Source organism: Microcaecilia unicolor, chromosome 3, assembly GCF_901765095.1.
Source record: "Microcaecilia unicolor chromosome 3, aMicUni1.1, whole genome shotgun sequence".
Classification (NCBI taxonomy): domain Eukaryota; kingdom Metazoa; phylum Chordata; class Amphibia; order Gymnophiona; family Siphonopidae; genus Microcaecilia; species Microcaecilia unicolor.
The window spans coordinates 58,718,178-58,737,396 of record NC_044033.1 but is presented as its reverse complement, the minus strand read 5'-3'; the positions used below and the strand labels follow the sequence as shown (position 1 = coordinate 58,737,396).

Here is a 19,219-nt window from a genome sequence, read left to right as displayed (position 1 = left end):
GGAGGGGGGGGGACCCTGGAACTCGGAGGGAGGGGGGCCCTGGAACTCGGAGGCAGGGAGGGAAAGGAGAGGGAGGGAGGGAGGGACTGGAGCTGGGCGGGAGGGAGGGAGGGGGGCCTGGAACTGGGAGGGAGGGAGGGACTGGAACTCGGAGGGAGGAGGGGCCTGGAACTTGCAGGAGGGGGGACAGGGAGGGGGATGAGGGGGGCAGAGGGAGGGGAAGGGGGACAGGGAGAGGGAGGGTGGATGATGAGGTCGGGGAGGGGGGAATGCACCACCTGTAGAAAAAAAAATTTCAGCACCCCCAATTCATTTTTGAAAAGTTGGCTGCTATGAATCAGACTCACCAACTGTACAACAGGTCACTTCAATAAAGTCTGAAACAGTATGAGTGGATTAACTCTAATGTGAGTACTATTAATTCATATGTCCACTTTGTATCTGGAAAGAAAGACCATTGCATACCATACATGACTATATTTACAAGCCAATTTTAATGGTTGCTATTTTGTGACTCGTTTTCTCATTTATTGGTCAAGAAAAATCTCCTTCAATTTATACTTTTTTCACTGTGATTAAAAAAAATTAAAACTAACATTGAGCTCCAAACTTTGATAGTAATATTAAAAATCACTTATCTTTTGATTAAGTTGTCATATATGTGTACTATTGGGTCATATGTCCCTATGGGGCCTGTTGTTTTGCTCCCAGACTTCATCAGGGGACAATCCTATATCCAAATAATGTCCATTCTGCTCAATGATGAAGCTTGCAGTGGCTGATTTCTCTTTCCGCCTAACCATCAGAGCAGCTTTCCCCCTATCCTAACAGTATGCAACAATCTATATCCTGGTGGGCACAGCAATGTTTTGTTTAGACCATGTATATCTGTTACACAAGTTTCAGTTAAAAGCATCTAATCTTCTATTTTTGATTAAATCCTGGGTCAAGTGCCATTTATTCCCTACTAATCTCATATTTAATGATCCCTTTCTCTTCCACAGAGCGAGCGATGAGACACATTGAGAGGATCTGCTTTCTTTCGAGAAACGTAAGTGGCACTTGTTACAAGGAAGTTCAGTCGCCTATAGGACCAATATTTGGTAGGCAGGTTCAACTACAAGCAAAGAGGGATTGTGGGATATAGGAACTTTCAGCTTTATCTGTTAATCACTGTGGATATAGTAAACTCAGGAGCCAACAAGGCAGGATCTTTTTCCATGGTCCTGTTAAAGCCTACAGTTTGTGTGTTCAAAAAACGGCATTGGGTTCAAATCCTCAGCATTAAGGAGGCTTTCAATCACCAAGAAATCACCAGGGTCCTCCACCCTTCCACAGAAAATTAGATAATTGTAAAAACTATATAAAATTACTAAAATACTACATCATCAAAAAGTGACTAGCAGCAAGAAGGGATCAAAAACCATCCCCCATGACATTACCTTGAAGTGTTGCTAGGGAGATTATGCTTTCTTCTTGCTTTTAGTTACTTTTGTCAGTATTTTCATGATTAATCAGCCGATATTCAGTCTGCGAGAGGCAGGCCGGCTAAGTGCTGTGATTGGCACTGAGCCCGGATATTCAGTGCTAGACTCTTTCTGATGACTAGCATTGAATATTCATTTTTTTGGCCGGCTTAAACTTAACCGGCCAAGTTAATATTCAGCGCTGGTCGGTTAAATTTATAGTGGCCAATTCAGCACAGTAACCAGCTATCTCGCGCTGAATATTAGTGCTTAGCTGGCTAAGTGCTATTTAACCAGCCAGGAGATGTTCCGGGATGGTTAAATAGCGCTGAATATCTCAGGATAATTGTTTTCTAATTTTCAGTTGGTTGGGGGAGTGCAGCTTACTCTTCTGGAATACATTGACTTTCCTGAAGAGTTACATATTATTTGCTTTGCTTTGTTTTATTTATTTTTTTTTTGGGGGGGGGGGGGGGGGAGGGACAGCCTGCTAGTTTTCTCCTGCTCTTTTTGGCCTTCCAGATCAAACTACATTGGATTATGGCATTATGGGCCTTCATTCGCAACTATCTGGGGCTTTTCTCATAGTTTTTAAACTTTTTTTGAAGCCTTTCATGGATTGAATCGGTTGCTGTAGACAATTTCAAACTCAAACCCAGATTCCCCTCCCCCTTCTTCCTCTTCTTTCCCTTTGTTCCCCAAAAGGGCTACACTTCCAATAATGCTAAGAAGTCTTTCAAGTCAGTAGTCACCTCCCTATTTGCCTTGGCTCCCCTTTTGGTCTTCCATTTCCCATATGACTCCCAAATTTCATTGAACCGGACCAATCTATCTCATCTCAACACAGTCAATTTTAACATTACATAAACATAGTTTACTTCCCCCAAATTTCTCTATTCAGGGTGCTTCCACCCTCTTCCATGCTCATGCTACCACCAATCCAGCTGCTATGACCACCATAGTTATCCATTTTGATTTCCCTCCTTTTAGGCCTGGTAGTGCCCCATTCGGGAGTACTATTCCCATTCTTTTTTGTGCTTCCTTTTTTTTAATCACACCCTCCAAAAACTGGAACTCCTCGCCCTTTTGGATTTTATCACAACTCCACCATATAAGTAGAAATGTGCCCATCTGCCCACATTCACATCAGCATTCGCTGCTGCACTTTTTATATTAGACCAGGCATACTAGGGTATAATACCACTAATATAACAGTTTTACAATTTTTAATGTTTATTAAACTTTTCAAGCTACAACTTATATTGCCAACCCAGATCCAAGATATCATACCCTATTACCCCAACTCCTCCCCCCTGCCCAAAATTTTACATACTTGTTTCAACCAATCCTCTCTCAACTCCACTTGCTTTTAATCCCCTGCATGACTGTAGGATTCGAATTTCCACTACTTTAACATCTTCCACCAGATATACAATTACCCTCCCACTTCTCCTTTCAAGACCAAGCTATCAGATACCCAACCCACACCCCTTCCAAACCCCTCTCCCTCCCTCCTCTATCCATCTCCAGCTTGTATATATGCTTACCTGTATCCATCCCTTCTTTCTTCCCCCTCAGCTGGTGCCACATTGTTTCTTCCGAGCACCAGTTTGCCAGCCTTCTTATCCTAAATCCACTGTCTCCCCTGCTCCTAATCTCAAATCTCTCCCCTCCTTTCCTTCCTTTGCCCCTACCATTCCTATCATAACTTAGCCTTACTTCTGTTGCCAAACCCTGCACCTCCCCAGTCTCTCCCCCAGTCCTTACTCCCTTACCCTTTGTACGTATCTGTAAGCTTACCCATCTACCCTATTTAGCCCAACATACTCTGCCATCCTCCATCTGTGGAGCCTCATCCTTTTACCACTGCATCACAATCTTACATTTCGCTGCAAGTATCCACATGCTGATAAACTTCTTCATGTCCCTCCCCATGTTCCTAGGGAGCATTCCCAAAGGAAGAGATCTTTGGGCTCAAACTTAACTTATCCCCAGTAGAATCTTCAGCTCATCCACCACTAGTTTCCTGTAATCCACTATTTTAGGGCATCACCACCAAATGTGCAGGAAAGGATTCCCCCCCCCCCCCCTCCAACATCTACCTGAAATATTTGGATAGATCTTTTATTTATTTATTTATTTTTTGTACAAATCTTTCATCTATACATAATTTTATATGCAGCTTTCTTTATCAGGGTGCTGATTTAGCTTTTTCCAGCCTCTAGAAAAAGTCTTATCCATGCCGCCTCTGATAACTCCTTTCCTTAATCCTGCTTCCAGTCTTGCATAAATTTAAATTTAACAAACTTGGAACCCCTTAGGTAATGAAAGCACTTCATGGTCACCCCTTTCAATCCCTGCAATGAATCCCAAAGCCCTCAGTCTTCTCTTCTCTTCCTCCTCCTCATCCTCACCCCATCCCTTTCACCCTCATATAATGTCACACCTGCACTATCTGCAAACAAAAAAATCCACTACCACCAATCCATATTGAGTTCTAAGCCCCTGGAATGAGATAAATCCCCCATCCTCCACAAATTGCTTATATTGATCTATTCCCTTTGCACCCTACTATCGAACACCCCCTATCCCTCTCCTCCATAAACTCCCTATTCTCTCTATTTAATGCTCTGCTAATGCTCACCTTCTTCAGCCCTTGTAACCTCTTTATCTCTCTCCATACCCTCAAGTTCCACATCACTGGATTCATCACCTCCTTCCCCCACTCTCCTCTATCCAAGTGCCACAGAAGGTTCCTTAGCTCCCTTCTCTCCTAGTCTGCTTGCTGTGTGTGAACTGCTGGTTTACAACTCCCCACCTCCCAATCTTATATATGTTTCAGTTGTGCTGCTAAATAATAGAACCTACAATTTGGTACCGCTAATCGCCCCACCATCTTACATACTCTCAGCCTCTTTTGCCCCCATATAAAGTGGGAAATCTCCTGCTGCAGCCTTATGACAACTCCCTTAGGGACCTCTACCAGCAAAACCTGAGATCAGTACTATAGCCAAGCTAAAAATTCATCTTTACTACTGTTATCCATCCCCCTCATGATAGTAGCTTATGTGCTCTCTAATAAGATCCTCCCTAACCTAACACACATATCCCCCCCACCTACTTAACCCCACCTACTTAACACTGTCCAGGTCATGCAGGCCCACCAAACCTTAAGAGAAATAGAGCAAAAGAAGTAAAAATCACCTCTCTCACCCTATAGCTCATTAACCACCAAATTCCTCCCCCTGGGGGAATAGGGGTAAGGGGGCTGGTGGGGGGATAAGAGGGGGGTGGTCAGGTTGGGGAGAATGGGGATTCCTGGGAGGGGAGAGGTAGGTGAGTGATGGGGTGTGATTCCTTGTCATGGGAGGGCTTAGGTTGACTTTTTCTAGAATTGGTGGGGAAAGGTGATTGGTTTTATGCTGCCTGGTTAAAGGTTTGGGACAGGGCATTTAGTATCTGAATTTCAGGGGAAGTGGTTGATAATTTGTTCTTTGCTTTTTCAGTACTCATATGTTGGATCAGTTATGCATGGGTAAGGGGGGGATAGTTAAAAAGTTTGATGACTGTCGGCAATAAAGTATTTTCCTTGTGTTTGTAAAATTTGGGGCAAAGCTGTACTGATGTCATTGTGGCAAGTTTGATCTGTTTGTTGCTATGTCATCAATAAAAAAACGTTGAGACATAAGATCCTCCCTAATTGTCCTAAATACTTTATTGTAGTTATTTTTTATTTAGTTTGCCTAAATTTGTACCTACCTGTACCCTTAGATACCTCATTGTCCCCTGTGGCCATCTGCAGGGAAAGAAGGGCCTCAAGCAGACCACTTCTTCTTCCAAGTTCACATTCACTCCTTCCGTCATCCAAATTTACCATAAAACCAGAAACCCTTTCAAACAGTTCCAATTCCCATATAAAAACTGGCAACATTAGGAGCGCTGGCACTCAACATACAAAAAGGATGTCATCTTCAAATAATAAACTAATCACACTATTTGCTCTATACCATCGATATTAGCCTGACACCTCTGAGGACAATATTTCTCTATTTAAATTGTAATAATTTTAAACAAATAAAGCCTCATAAGCCCAGGGTACCATGTATTTGGACAACCCCTTAATGGGCTCTCATCATTGGCTCCAGCCTCTACTACTACTACTACTACTATTTAGCATTTCTATAGCACTACAAGGTGTACGCAGCGCTGCACAAACATAGAAGAAAGACAGTCCCTGCTCAAAGAGCTTACAATCTAATAGACAAAAATAAATAAATAAATAAAGTAAGCAAATCAAATCAATTAATGTGAACGGGAAGGAAGAGAGGAGGGTAGGTGGAGGCGAGTGGTTACGAGTCAAAGCAATGTTAAAGAGGTGGCTTTCAGTCTAGAATTAAAGGTGGCCAAGGATGGGGCAAGAAGTATGGGCTCAGGATAGTTATTCCAGGTGTAGGGTGAAGTGAGACAGAAGGCGCGAAGTCTGGAGTTGGCAGTAGTGGAGAAGGAACAGATAAGAAGGATTTATCCATGGAGCGGAGTGCACGGGAAGGGTGTAGGGGAAGGACGAGTGGGGAGAGTACTGGGGAGCAGCAGAGTAAGTACATTTATAGGTTAGTAGAAGAAGTTTGAAACAGGATGCGAAAACGGATAGGGAGCCAGTGAAGGGTCTTGAGGAGAGGGGTAGTATGAGTAATAGCGACCCTGGCGGAAGACGAGACGGCAGCAGAGTTTTTGAACCGACTGGAGATGGGAGAGGTGACTAAGTGGGAGGCCAGCAAGAAGCAGATGGCAGTAGTCTAAACGAGAGGTGACAAAGGTGTGGATGAGGGTTTTGGTAGAGTGCTCGGAAAGAAAGGGGCGGATTTTACGGATGTTGTAAAGAAAGAAACGACAGGTCTTGGTAATCTGCTGGATATGAGCACAGAAGGAGAGAGAAGAGTCAAAGATGACCCCAAGGTTTCGAGCTGAGGAGACAGGGAGAATGAGAGAGCCATCAACAGAAATAGAAAACGGGGGGAGCGGGGAGGTGGGTTTGGGGGGGGGGAAATGAGAAGCTCGGTTTTGGTCATATTTAATTTCAGGTGGCGTTGAGACATCCAGGCAGCAATGTCAGACAGGCACGCTGAAACTTTGGTTTGGATGCAAGGTGAGATATCAGGGGTAGAAAGGTAGATTTGGGAGTCATCAGCATAGAGATGGTAGGAAAAGCCATGGGATGAGATTAATGAACCAAGGGAAGAAGTGTAGATAGAAAAGAGGAGGGGACCAAGAACAGAACCCTGAGGTACGCCGACAGGCAGAGGGATAGAAGTAGAAGAGGATCCACCAGAGTGAACACTAAAGGTGCGGAGGGAGAGGTAGGAAGAGAACCAGGAAAGGACAGAGCCCTGGAATCCAAGTGAGGACAGGGTATCGAGAAGTATGCTGTGATCGACAGTGTCAAAGCAGCAGAAAGATCAAGAAGAAATGAGGATGGAATATTGACCTCTGGATTTAGCCAGTAGTAGGTCATTGGAGACTTTAGTAAGCGCAGTTTCGGTTGAGTGGAGAGGGCGAAAACAGATTGTAGTGGGTCAGAATAGCATGTGAGGAGAGAAACTCAATGGCAGCGGTGGTGACAGCACGCTCAAGTAATTTGGAGGAGAAAAGGAGGAGGAGATGGGTCGGTAATTAGAGGACACGTAGGGCGAGTGAAGGCTTCTTAAGGAGAGGTGTGACCACAGCATGTTTAAAGGCAGCAGGGACAGTCGCAGTGGAAAGTGAGAGGTTGAGAATGTGACAGATAAAAGGAATAAGAGCCTCCTCCGAAAACCACTGCTGAACAAAACAACTCTCACCGGAGAAAAAAGTTCTGCAGCAAAACAAGAGGGAGCTAGCTACTATTACTCAGTCCCAGCGGTATAAAGTTAGTATCTCAAAACACTATACCTTACAAAAATTGGAAGAAATAATCCAAATTATGAACATGTGCACAAAAACAAAACAAAACAGGGTACTTAGCTTCTCCACCCGGGTGGTAATGACTTCTATCCACATCCAGAGAGGACTCCCCTTAATTTTAGTCGCACCACATGTTAGATGTATTTTCTCATTTTTTGACAAAGGAATCCTTCTCTTTCATTACTTCATCAGGAGAAATCAAAATTAACCAAATCTTTCTCTTCCAAAACCGAAATAATGCAATCCTATGATCCTGGCCCTTTACCCTAACCTCTCTAATATCTGAGAAGCCCCTAATCTTCACTACAAAGGGTTCCACTGCCTTGTACTCCTTCCCAATGCAAATGACTGTGAATACCCCCCCCCCCCCCCCATTTACCTTAACTGTAACCTCTGGCCCCTCATACAGCCTCTGGAACCATTTACTAAATTTCTCCTCCAGCTCCATTTTCTGCACCACCCTTTAAAACATCTCATTTATTTTTGTTACATTTGTACCCCGTGCTTTCCCACTCATGGCAGGCTCAATGTGGCAGGCAATGGAGAGTTAAGTGACTTGCCCAGAGTCACAAGGAGCTGCCTGTGCCGGGAATCAAACTCAGTTCCTCAGGACCAAAGTCCACCACCCTAACCACTAGGCCACTCCTCCACCCGACAGCACCTTTTTTGTGTTCACTGCCACTATAACCATTGGTTTCCTTCTCCTCTGGGCTACCCATATCACCTGCATGGTCCACTTTATAGTATGCCCCGCATGTCGCCCCTGATTGATCTATAGAGATTAAATCTGATATCTCCCTCTTGAAGGCCAGTATGTTGGCTAATATTTTCACAACTGTGTTTAACAGCGACATAGGCCGATATGACCTGCATAACATTGGATTCTTCCCTTTTTTGAGAAGTACCTTAATTGCCACACACCTTATGGGGGGTGGAGGGGAAATTGGTATCCAGCAGGAAGCTATCAAACAATTCCATCAATATCCCCACTACCTCCCCTGAAAATTTTTTATAACCACCCCCCTCCCCCCCGACAACCCATCTAGTCCAAGCAGCTTTTTAATCATTCTCTCAACCTCCACCACAGAAATGGGCCCGTTCAACCACTCCTGCATCTCTGGCAACAATGTCAGGATGTTAAGGTCAGATAAATACTGTTCTATATCCTTCACCAAGTCCTTACTCTCCTTGGCAACTGAAGGAACTGTTCCCTTAAACCTCCATCATTATAAACTGTTCTACCGCCCCTTGTATCTTCTGCACTCCAGTAGTTGTAGTCTATGCTTTCAGTTGCCTTGCAAACAATTTACCCAGTTTATTCCCCCTTCATGGAAATGTTTGCTTCATCTTCACCAACTGAAAATCTTCCTCCTTCATCTGAAGCTGCTTAAATTTTTCTTTCATACTCCCCAATTCTGGCCAAATATCTTCAAAGTGCCTAGTTATTTTCCCTCTCTAATGGTACCATCTTCTCCCAGCAACTTAACTTTTCCCTTTTTCTCATTTTTCTTCCTTTCCCCTCACTTCACAAACGTCCTCTCCTGTTTTAATGGCATCCCATAATATATCCAATCCTGCTTCTCCATATGCATTCTGTTTCATGTATTCTCCAATAGTTACCAGTGCATCCCTAACTGCCACCTTATCCCTCAGTGATGATTCATTCAATTGTCATGTGCTTGCACGTGAGAGAGGGTCTACTCCTATCTGTCTCCCGTGTTACCGAAGCTTTGCCACCAAAGAGAGATGACGGGGTGCATCGGCTTAGTTTTCTGCAGAGATGCTACATTGAAACCCTCTGCTCGGTGTGCAGCAGCGACTAAGAAAGAAAATAGAATGTTAGGAATTTTTAGGAAAGAAATGGAAAACAAAAACGAGGGCGTTATAATGCCTTTGTATCGCTCCATGGGGCGACTGCACCTCAAATACTGTGTGCAGTTCTGGTCACCGCATCTCAAAAAAGATATAGCGGAATTAGAAAAGGCACAGAGAAGGGCGATAAAAATGATAAAGGGGATGGGACGACTTGGAAAGGCTAAAGTGGCTATGGCTGTTCAGCTGAAGGGAGATATGATAGAGGTCTATAAAATACTGAGTGGAGTGGAACGGCTAACTGTAAATCACTTGTTTACTTTTTCCAATAAATGAAGCTACTAAGTAGTAAATTTAAAACAAATCAGAGAAAATATGCAGTTAGCTTAGCAGGGTTTAAAAAAAAGGTTTGGATGCTTTCCTGAAAGACATGTCCATAAGCCATTATTAGGTTAACTTATTGACTCCCTTAAGCCTTCAATCTGCCCCTACAGTAGGGCAATAGCCTTTTTCAACTCAGATTATAAAAAAAAAAAAAAGGATTGTGATTAAAAAACCTCAACCCTTCCCCAATAGGTGCAAATTAAAAGTGCAACAAACGTTTGGAAACTATATACAGCAACTTCATTTTCAAAATCCAAGCCCTCAACAGCAATAATGTTAAAAGCTGCCAGGAAAGGGGAGGATCCAAGATGGTCACTGTGCCTTAGGCTCATTCAGATGCTTTATTTTTTTCTGCTCCACTATTCTACCTTAATTATGGTCAAAAGGAAGGGCAAGGTGAGGGTTTTCCTCTCTGAGCCCCCTACCTTGCCGCCTAGATTCACAGTGGACTTTTATGTTCAGTGATCTGGTACAGGAGAGAGTAGCTCCATGGAAGACCCGCTGAGACTTCCTCAGGAGACAGGAGGACCGGGTGGAACCTTCAGGGCAGAACACTCCTTGAGTTTGGAGCACAGAATTCTTCTTCCGCAATCACTTAGAAGCTTTGAGATGGGGTCCTATTGTACTGGCGGCTTCCAGAGTAGTTGTTGCTGGTGCAGTTCAGGGGAGAAACAGCGTCACCGCACCTGAGGCTTCGGGTGTCACACAGGGCCCAACCGGAAGCAGTGGCATTGGTGGAGGTGTTCAGCTATTGGGAGAGCAGATGCATTCTGATGTTCCTTCTCTCTTCTCCCTGTGGAGGCTGTGCAGGAATTCTGTAGTTTCAGCTTTGCTAACAGGAATATCATCAACCTTTGATTTGCCTTAGACCTGAAGTCTTCACGTTGAGACAGTTTGGCAAGCTTAACTTCTCAGAATTTGCTAATGGGAACTGCAGTGGAAGATTTGGAAAAAAGAGTTAATAAGAATGAGACCGAATAGGCATTGCTTGGGACCCAATGTATATCAGCTAGAGAAGCTGCATTATTCAAAGATAATGTTTTTCTTAGAGCTAAAGTGGAATCTTTGGAAAATGCAGCAAGAAACTCTAATCTCTGAATAATTAAGTTTCATGGTTGCCCTCAACATCTGCTAAAGAACTGTTTCTTAGATATTTAAAAGAGGTTCTTGGTATTCGGTTTGGTTTGATATGACGGCTGAAGTGGAGGGCGGCCACTCTAAACTCAAAGTCCTGGATTTCAAGCGAGCTGACTTCAATAAAATGGGGGAATACCTGAGGAAGGAGCTGATGGGCTGGGAGGACGTACGAGAAGTGGAAGGACAGTGGTCCAGGCTGAAAGAAGTAATAAATAGGGCCACAGACCTTTATGTAAGGAGAGTAAATAAAAGCAAGAGAAAAAGGAAACCGATATGGTTCTCCAAGCAAGTGGCTGAGAAAATAAAGATTAAAGAGTTAGCGTTCCAGAAATATAGAAAATCTCAAGAAGAGGAACATGGGGAGGAATACCGGATGAAACTGAAAGAAGCCAAGAGAGAGGTACGTCTGGCGAAGGCGCAAGCGGAAGAACAAATGGCTAGAAATGTAAGAAGGGGAGACAAAAACTTCTTCAGGTATATTAGTGAAAGGAGAATGACTAAAAAGGGAATTGTAAGACTAAAAGATACAGCGAAACACTATGTAGATAATGATGAAGAAAAAGCCAATTTGCTAAATAGATACTTTTGTTCTGTTTTCACTGAAGAAAATCCTGGAGAAGGACCGCGAGGGACTGGCAAAAGTACACCTGAGAATGGAGTGGATAAAGCACCGTTCACGGAAGAGAGTGTGTATCAACAACTTGGAAAGCTAAAGGTGGACAAAGCCATGGGACCGGACGGGATCCACCCCAGAATACTGAGGGAGCTCAGAGAGGTTCTGGCGGGTCCTCTTAAAGATTTGTTTAATAAATCCTTGGAGACGGGAGAGGTTCCGAGGGATTGGACAACGGCGGAGGTGGTCCCTCTTCACAAAAGTGGTGATAGGGAAGAAGCTGGAAACTACAGGCCGGTAAGCCTCACTTCGGTTATTGGAAAAGTAATGGAAGCGATGCTGAAGGAAAGGATAGTGAATTTTCTGGAAGCCAATAAGTTGCAAGATCCGAGACAACATGGTTTCACCAAAGGGAAATCGTGCCAAACGAATCTCATTGAATTCTTTGACTGGGTGACAGGAGAATTAAATCAAGGACATGCTATGGACGTAATCTACTTAGATTTCAGCAAGGCTTTTGACACGGTTCCCCACAGGAGGCTCTTGAATAAACTAGATGGGCTGAAGATAGGACCCGAAGTGGTAAACTGGATTAGGAACTGGTTGACGGGCAGACGCCAGAGGGTGGTGGTGAATGGAGTTCGCTCGGAGGAGGGAAAGGTGAGTAGTGGAGTGCCTCAGGGATCGGTGCTGGGGCCGATTCTGTTCAATATATTTGTGAGTGACATTACCGAAGGGTTACAAGGTAAAGTTTGCCTTTTTGCGGATGACACCAAGATTTGCAACAGAGTGGACACCCCGGAGGGAGTGGAAAACATGAAAAAAGATCTGAAGAAGCTAGAAGAATGGTCTAACGTTTGGCAATTAAAATTCAATGCGAAGAAATGCAAAGTGATGCACTTAGGGAGTAGAAATCCAAGGGAGACGTATGTGTTAGGCGGGGAGAGTCTGATAGGCACGGACGGGGAGAGGGATCTTGGGGTGATAGTATCTGAGGACCTGAAGGCGACAAAACAGTGCGACAAGGCGGTGGCAGTAGCTCGAAGATTGCTAGGCTGTATAGAGAGAGGTGTGACCAGCAGAAAAAAGGAGGTTTTAATGCCCCTGTATAAGACATTGGTGAGGCCCCACCTGGAGTATTGTGTTCAGTTTTGGAGGCCATACCTTGCGAAGGATGTTAAAAAAATGGAAGCGGTGCAAAGAAAAGCTACGAGAATGGTATGGGATTTGCGTTCCAAGACGTATGAAGAGAGACTTGCTGACCTGAACATGTATACCCTGGAGGAAAGGAGGAACAGGGGTGATATGATACAGACGTTCAAATATTTGAAAGGTATTAATCCGCAAACGAATCTTTTCCGGAGATGGGAAGGCGGTAAAACGAGAGGACATGAAATGAGATTGAAGGGGGGCAGACTTAGGAAAGATGTCAGGAAGTATTTTTTCAAGGAGAGGGTGGTGGATGCTTGGAATGCCCTCCCGCGGGAGGTGGTGGAGATGAAAACGGTAATGGAATTCAAACATGCGTGGGATATGCATAAAGGAATCCTGTGCAGAAGGAATGGATCCTCAGAACCTTAGCTAAAATTGGGAGGCGGAGCAGGTGGGGGGAAGAGGGGTTGGTGGTTGGGAGGTGTGGATAGTGGAGGGCAGACTTATACGGTCTGTGCCAGAGCCGGTGATGGGAGACGGGACTGGTGGTTGGGAGGCGGGGAATACTGCTGGGCAGACTTATACGGTCTGTGCCCTGAAAAAGACAGGTACAAATCAAGGTAAGGTATACACATATGAGTTTATCTTGGGCAGACTGGATGGACCATGTAGGTCTTTTTCTGCCGTCATCTACTATGTTACTTTGAGGCTTATTTTCAAAGCACTTAGCCTCCCAAAGTTCCATAGAAACCTATGGAACTTAGCCTCCCAAAGTGCTTTGAAAATATGCCTCTATGTATTCCAGCTGTTAAAATGTCTCCAATTACTACAGTGTATTGTATTCCATCTCATTGGAGGATCAGTGAGGGTGGGCAACATGGCTCCTTTGGATGTCTCAGCTCTCCTAGAGACCTCAGGTTCAGAGGTTGTTCAATCAACACTACTACTGGTGTCTTTTTTCATTATCATCTGATAAGGAATGGTTACTTCAGGTATTTTTTAAATACCGAGAAAAACGCTTTCTTAATTGTAAGATTCATATGTTCTCAGATGTTGATAGAGAAACACACGAGAAGGAGGAGACAATTTTTACTGTGAAGTCCTGCTGTTATCCAGAAGGGTGCCCTTTTTTCCCCTAAAGTTTCCTTTTAAATGTGTTATTAAATATAAGTCAATAGAGAATCCACAAAACATGGAGAACTCAAAGAAGACCCACGGATACTTTGTAAAACAAACAAAAAATTGGGCACAAAACCAGGAGTCCCAGAGACTGGATCACAGTAAAGCTAAAACCAAATTTTATTAATTAGTATATTTGACTCGACACAACCGTTGTGTTTCGGCCAAAGGGCCTGCATCAGGAGTCTAAATACTAAGGTAGACAGCTAATGATGATCCAGAATGATAAATACTGGCGAATAGTGTATAAATGGTCTTAAAAAAGACCTTTGTATTGAATTGTGGAACGGATCACTTGCGTGAAAAGTTCAGTCTCTGGGACTCCTGATTAAATATAAGTTACATAAATATATTTTCTTTTATACTTTTCAATGATCTACTTTTATATCCACTAACCCCAAGTTCTATATATGGCGCCTTAACTTGTGCATGCTAAGTTGGCCGCATGGCCAAATTGTACACACAACTTAATTGATTTACAAGCCGATCAATGCTGATAATTGGTACTTAACCAATTAATGGCACTAATTGGCTTTAATTAGAATGTATGTGCACAACTATTTAGGTGTATTCTATAGCACAGGGTGCGTAAATTCTAATATGATCAGTCAAAAAGGGGGATTGGCCATAGGCCTGGAATGGGCGGGTTGTGGGCATTTCAAAAAACTATGAGCACTGTTATGGAATACACCTGATCTGCGCCTAACTTAGGCGCAGGTATTTAGGTGGCCTAAATGGGTGCACCTACGTTTTAGTCACAAGAATTGTGTGTGAGCATATTATATAAACTATGCCTAATTTTAGGTGTAGTTTATAGAATCATTCTAACCATGTGTTTTTCTGGTGCCGATTTTTAAGGTGCCATTTATAGAATTTGGCCCTAAGGGAGTTATTGAGGGTGGGAATAGAACTTCATCACCAATCCCGTCTGTCATGGACTGTCAATAAGTAATGTCTCCTGGTTTTGGGCCTCTTTTATCAAGCCACGTTAGTGGTTCCCACACAGCAATGCTGACTGAACCCATTATTGAGGAGAGGAGATTGGTTAAGTTTTCTAATATTGATGGTGTATATATAAGTGGGAGTTCTTTGATGTTGTTGCTCTTTTTATTGTTGTTGCTTTCTGCAAATTAAAGATGTTTAGGAATAATTCAGAATGTTCTGCTGTCATAGATCTCTGGGTGTAATCATTTTGAGAAGTAATGAGCAGGAATGTTCCGTGAAGTCTCAAAGCATCCCAATGACATTGGAAAGTGCTGATCACTGAAGAATTATTTAGGAGCTGAGAGCTGCCAAATGCCTTCTTTAATTATCCTAAGAAAAACAAAGTTGTTTATTTCACTGCTATATGTATAAAAATAACATCTAAGTGGGATTATATAAAAATATTGAATGGAACTGTGTCTTTTGAAACTTTTTGTGCTTGATACTAGGGATGGATATCAGTAAACAATAAATATCTGGCTACCATACAGCTCAAATGCGCATTTTGGATTAATCCATTTTGGCTCATATGTATGCTCATTTTTCTGAAATGGCTTGAGCCTGGCTCACAACAATATCAAAACTATGAAAAGTGTGATTAATTTTGATGCAAGCATCTATCCATCTGTCTGTCATAGGAGCTGTCCAGACACTGGTGCTGAACAGCAGTGAATTACATCTTTTGAAATTTGGATAGATACACTCTTGCATCTATATAAATATTCATTATAGAGATGCTCTGAAATGTTTTCTTTATCATTTCCCCAAGAAACACACAAATAAGTTCTGATGGTTATTGGTCATTCTTCTTCCAGTCATCTTCCTTTTTAGGTCCTTTTACAATACCCCAAAAGGCAATGTCACAGTCCAATCCATGCCACGTGCCCTGACTTACCGGCAGCCTGTAGTGGGGGTCAGGGAGGGGGTTAGTATTCTCTCTGGGGGGGTCCACGATTTGCCTCTGCAGCACAGCAGGCTGCCAGTGCAATTGCTTCTGCTCCAGGACACTGCTCCAGGGAACAGTGCTTCCCTGCTGGCAGCACTGGCCCTTAGGCATGAATGCACCCACGAGTAACATTTTTAAAGGGCCTGCGATGGGAAGAATTTAGGGCACCACCTCCTGATGTCACCCTGTGGGCCTACCTTTGGAGCCTGGAGCCCTACCCACATTACCTTTGTAACTGCTCTTGTTGCCTCTGTTGGCCCCATCATTCCTGGATTAGCCTTGTAGCATTCCTACCTCATCCTTATCTTAGCCTTCCTGCCCTGGCATTCCTGCCTCAGCCTTTTCTCTGCCTTCTTGCCCCAGCATTCCTGCCTCAGCCTTGTCTCAGGATTCCTTCCCCAACATTCCAGCCTTAGATTCATCTCTAGTATTCTTACCCCAGGCCCTGGTTCACAAGGCCTGCCCCAAGGGCTCTTTTCAGAGCCACCCCAGGCCCTGGTTTGCCAGGCCTGCCCCCAGAGTTCTTTTCAGAGCCAGCCTCAGGCCCAGTCCCCACCTGCACCAGGCTCTCTGGGTTGACCACAGACTTCCCAGCCAGCCTGGGTCTTCCCCAGTGTGATGATGTTTTGCCTGTCAGAGTTCTTGGTTGGTGAGCTCTTGACCCATTACTGCAGGCAAAACATCATCATGTTCAATCAGCTAAGTTTTTCTCTGTTAACATGCCTATTTTCATTATTATTTTTCCTCATTTTTTTTTTCTATGAAGATGTGTGTTTGATGACAGTCTGGATCTTTACGTTCTGGCAGAAGGTGGTGTCTTATCCCAAATAAACAGCAACAATAAAAAACAAAGAAACTTTATTAATCTTTATCTTTCCCCAACAGTTTCCAAATATCAGAGGTATTCAAAACAAGGTCACAAAGAGGGGCATAATCGAACGAAAACGTCTATCTCCATGGGCGTTTATCTCCGAGAACGGGTCCGTGAAGGGGCGGACCGAACCGTATTTTCGCAAAAAATAGACGTCCATGTTTTATTCGACAATTTGTGAGCTGGGCGTTTTTGTTTTTCAGCGATAATGGAAAATGAAAGCACCTAGCTCAAAAACGAATAAATCCAAGGCATTTGTTCGTGGGAGGGGCCAGGATTCGTAGTGCACTGGTCCCCCTCACATGCCAGGACACCAACCGGGCACCCTAGGGGGCACTTTTACAAAAAAAAAAAAAAAAAAGTTAAAGAGCTCCCAGGTGCATAGCACCCTTCCCTTGTGTGTTGAGCCCCCCAAATCCCCCTCAAAACCCACTGCCCACAAGTCTACACCATTACTATAGCCCTAAGGGGTGAAGGGGGGCACCTACATGTGGGTACAGTGGGTTTGGGGGGGTTGGACGACTGAGCATTAAGCAGCACAATTGTAACAGGTAGGGGGGGATGGGCCTGGGTCCACCTGCCTGAAGTCCACTGCACCCCCTAACAACTGCTCCAGGGACCTGCATACTGCTGCCAGGGAGGTGGGTATGACATTTGAGGGTGAAAATAAAAAGTTGTGAAACATCATTTTTTGTGGTGGGAGGGGGTTAGTGACCACTGGGGGAGTCAGGGGAGGTCATCCCCGATTCCCTCCGGTGGTAATCTGGTCATTTAGGGCACTTTTTGGGGCCTTATTCGTGAAAAACAGGGTCCAGGAAAAGTGCCCTAAATTCTAGCTACAAACGCATACTTTTTTTCCGTTATCGGCGAAAGGCGCCCATCTCTGTTCAGGTGATAACCATGCCCCAGTCCCGCCTTCACCACGCCTCCGACACGCCCCCATCAACTTTGTACGCTTCCGCGATGGAGTGCAGTTGAAAACGTCCAAGTTCGGCTTTCGATTATACCGCGTTATTCGTTTTTGCGAGATAAACGTCCATCTCCCGATTTAGGTCAGAACTTTGGCGTTTTTCTCGTTCGATTATAAGCAGGAAACTGTCCCACCATAATAGGCAGATTCCAACCATCAAATATGGTGGTTCACAAAGGAGACTCACCAAACCATTGAAAATTGCTTATACAATCAATTCATTATAGCTGCTGCTGCTGCTTTGGTGAATTGATTGTATAAGCAATCTTTAATGGTTTTGTGACTCGTTAGTGCGCCGCCATATGTTGGAATGGATTGCATGGTATGGTGGGAGAGTTTGTGACCTTGTTTTGAATACCCCTGACATTTGGAATTGTTGTTTATTTGGGATAAGATATCACTTTCTGCTTGACACCCTTTAGGTTTGGTGGGATGTTTGTATATATTTGTGTTTCACCAGAATTTTTTTTGTCTTTACATTCTGGACCACTTTGCATTTTTCATCTTTTCAACATCTCTATCCTGAAGTTTAGTCTTTGGCTTTGATTTTTCAGCCATGAATCCACTCTTCCACCTTGCAAGTCAGATTAAACAAATGGAAATTTGAAGATGGTTTCCAAATCAACTACAATAGCTCAACAATATCTGGATTATACTGGGATTTAGACAGCCAAAATAGTCTGAGCCAGCTCAGACCTCACTCCTGCAGTTGAATTTACATCTAAACCAACTTCCCTATTATCCTGCTAGACCAGTTCAGACCTACGGGCTTATATCCCCTTACCAGAGGATGAAAATTACATATGACAACTGTTTGAAGATACAAAAATTCCTTTATTATTTCAATATGTTAAAACGCTAAAATCTAAATTAAACCAAAGCTAACCCAAACTACTCCATACATTCATTCCACCATACATTCATTCCACCCTACACTCAAACTCCCCATGTACAGCATTCAATACTATGACAAATAGTTGATAGCAAAAATGCAATCTTAATATGTCGTTTTACATACTTATAATGCAAGTCCAAAATATACAATGCAAAATCAGCAGTCCCATAACATCCTCTGATGTGATGAGATGAAATGAAAGTTCTTCATCAGGTGAGTTTTTGCCATTCACATCAACATCAATGAACCATTATAAGTGTTTTGCAAGTTATTCCAACTCAGTCTCTGCATTCTATATCCAATTGTTCAGAGCTTACAATTGCAGATTGAGATCCTCAATATGCCCGAATACATGCCATTCCAGGTATAGTCATTTAATGCTGCAAGCGTCTATTATACCATTAGGCATCAGCACTATTACTTTAATGTAGTCGCTCCACCAAACCAACAGGACCTGACATGATCGTGTTTCGCTATATGAAGTGTCAGGGGTCTTGACTTTGGCTCAACCAGGTGGTGGGGCTCACGACTAGCAACAATGTGCCGGTGAGGCCTCCCAAAGGGCACCTCACCCCTGCGCAGGGGAGAGGTGCCCTTTGGGAGGCCTCACCGGCACATTGTTGGTAATGCGCAGGGGTGAGGTGCCCTTTGGGAGGCCTCACCGGCACATTGTTGGTAGTCGGGTGGGAAAATTCAGCTTCTGCAGCTGCCACCGCACTCGGGGACCCCAAACCATCTAGGCAGGCCGAGGAACAAAGTCCCGCCGCATTGTGCTGCTTGCCACAGCGCGAGCAGTGCTTAACTGTTTCTGCTGCCATCACAGAAACGAAACGGCGCTAGCACTGAGGGGAAGGCTATAGCGTGACTCAC

The 19,219-nt window shown here is 43.9% G+C and overlaps 1 protein-coding gene across 1 annotated transcript in view; it reads left to right on the top strand.

Annotated features, from left to right (window-relative positions):
- CNIH3 (cornichon family AMPA receptor auxiliary protein 3) overlaps positions 1 to 19,219 on the top strand; it is a 111,801-nt gene that overhangs the window by 28,412 nt on the left and 64,170 nt on the right. The window contains exons 3-4 of the mRNA XM_030194639.1: positions 236 to 242; positions 1,011 to 1,051. Coding sequence (XP_030050499.1) covers positions 236 to 242; positions 1,011 to 1,051 — 48 coding nt within the window. The remainder of the gene's footprint in view (positions 1 to 235; positions 243 to 1,010; positions 1,052 to 19,219) is intronic.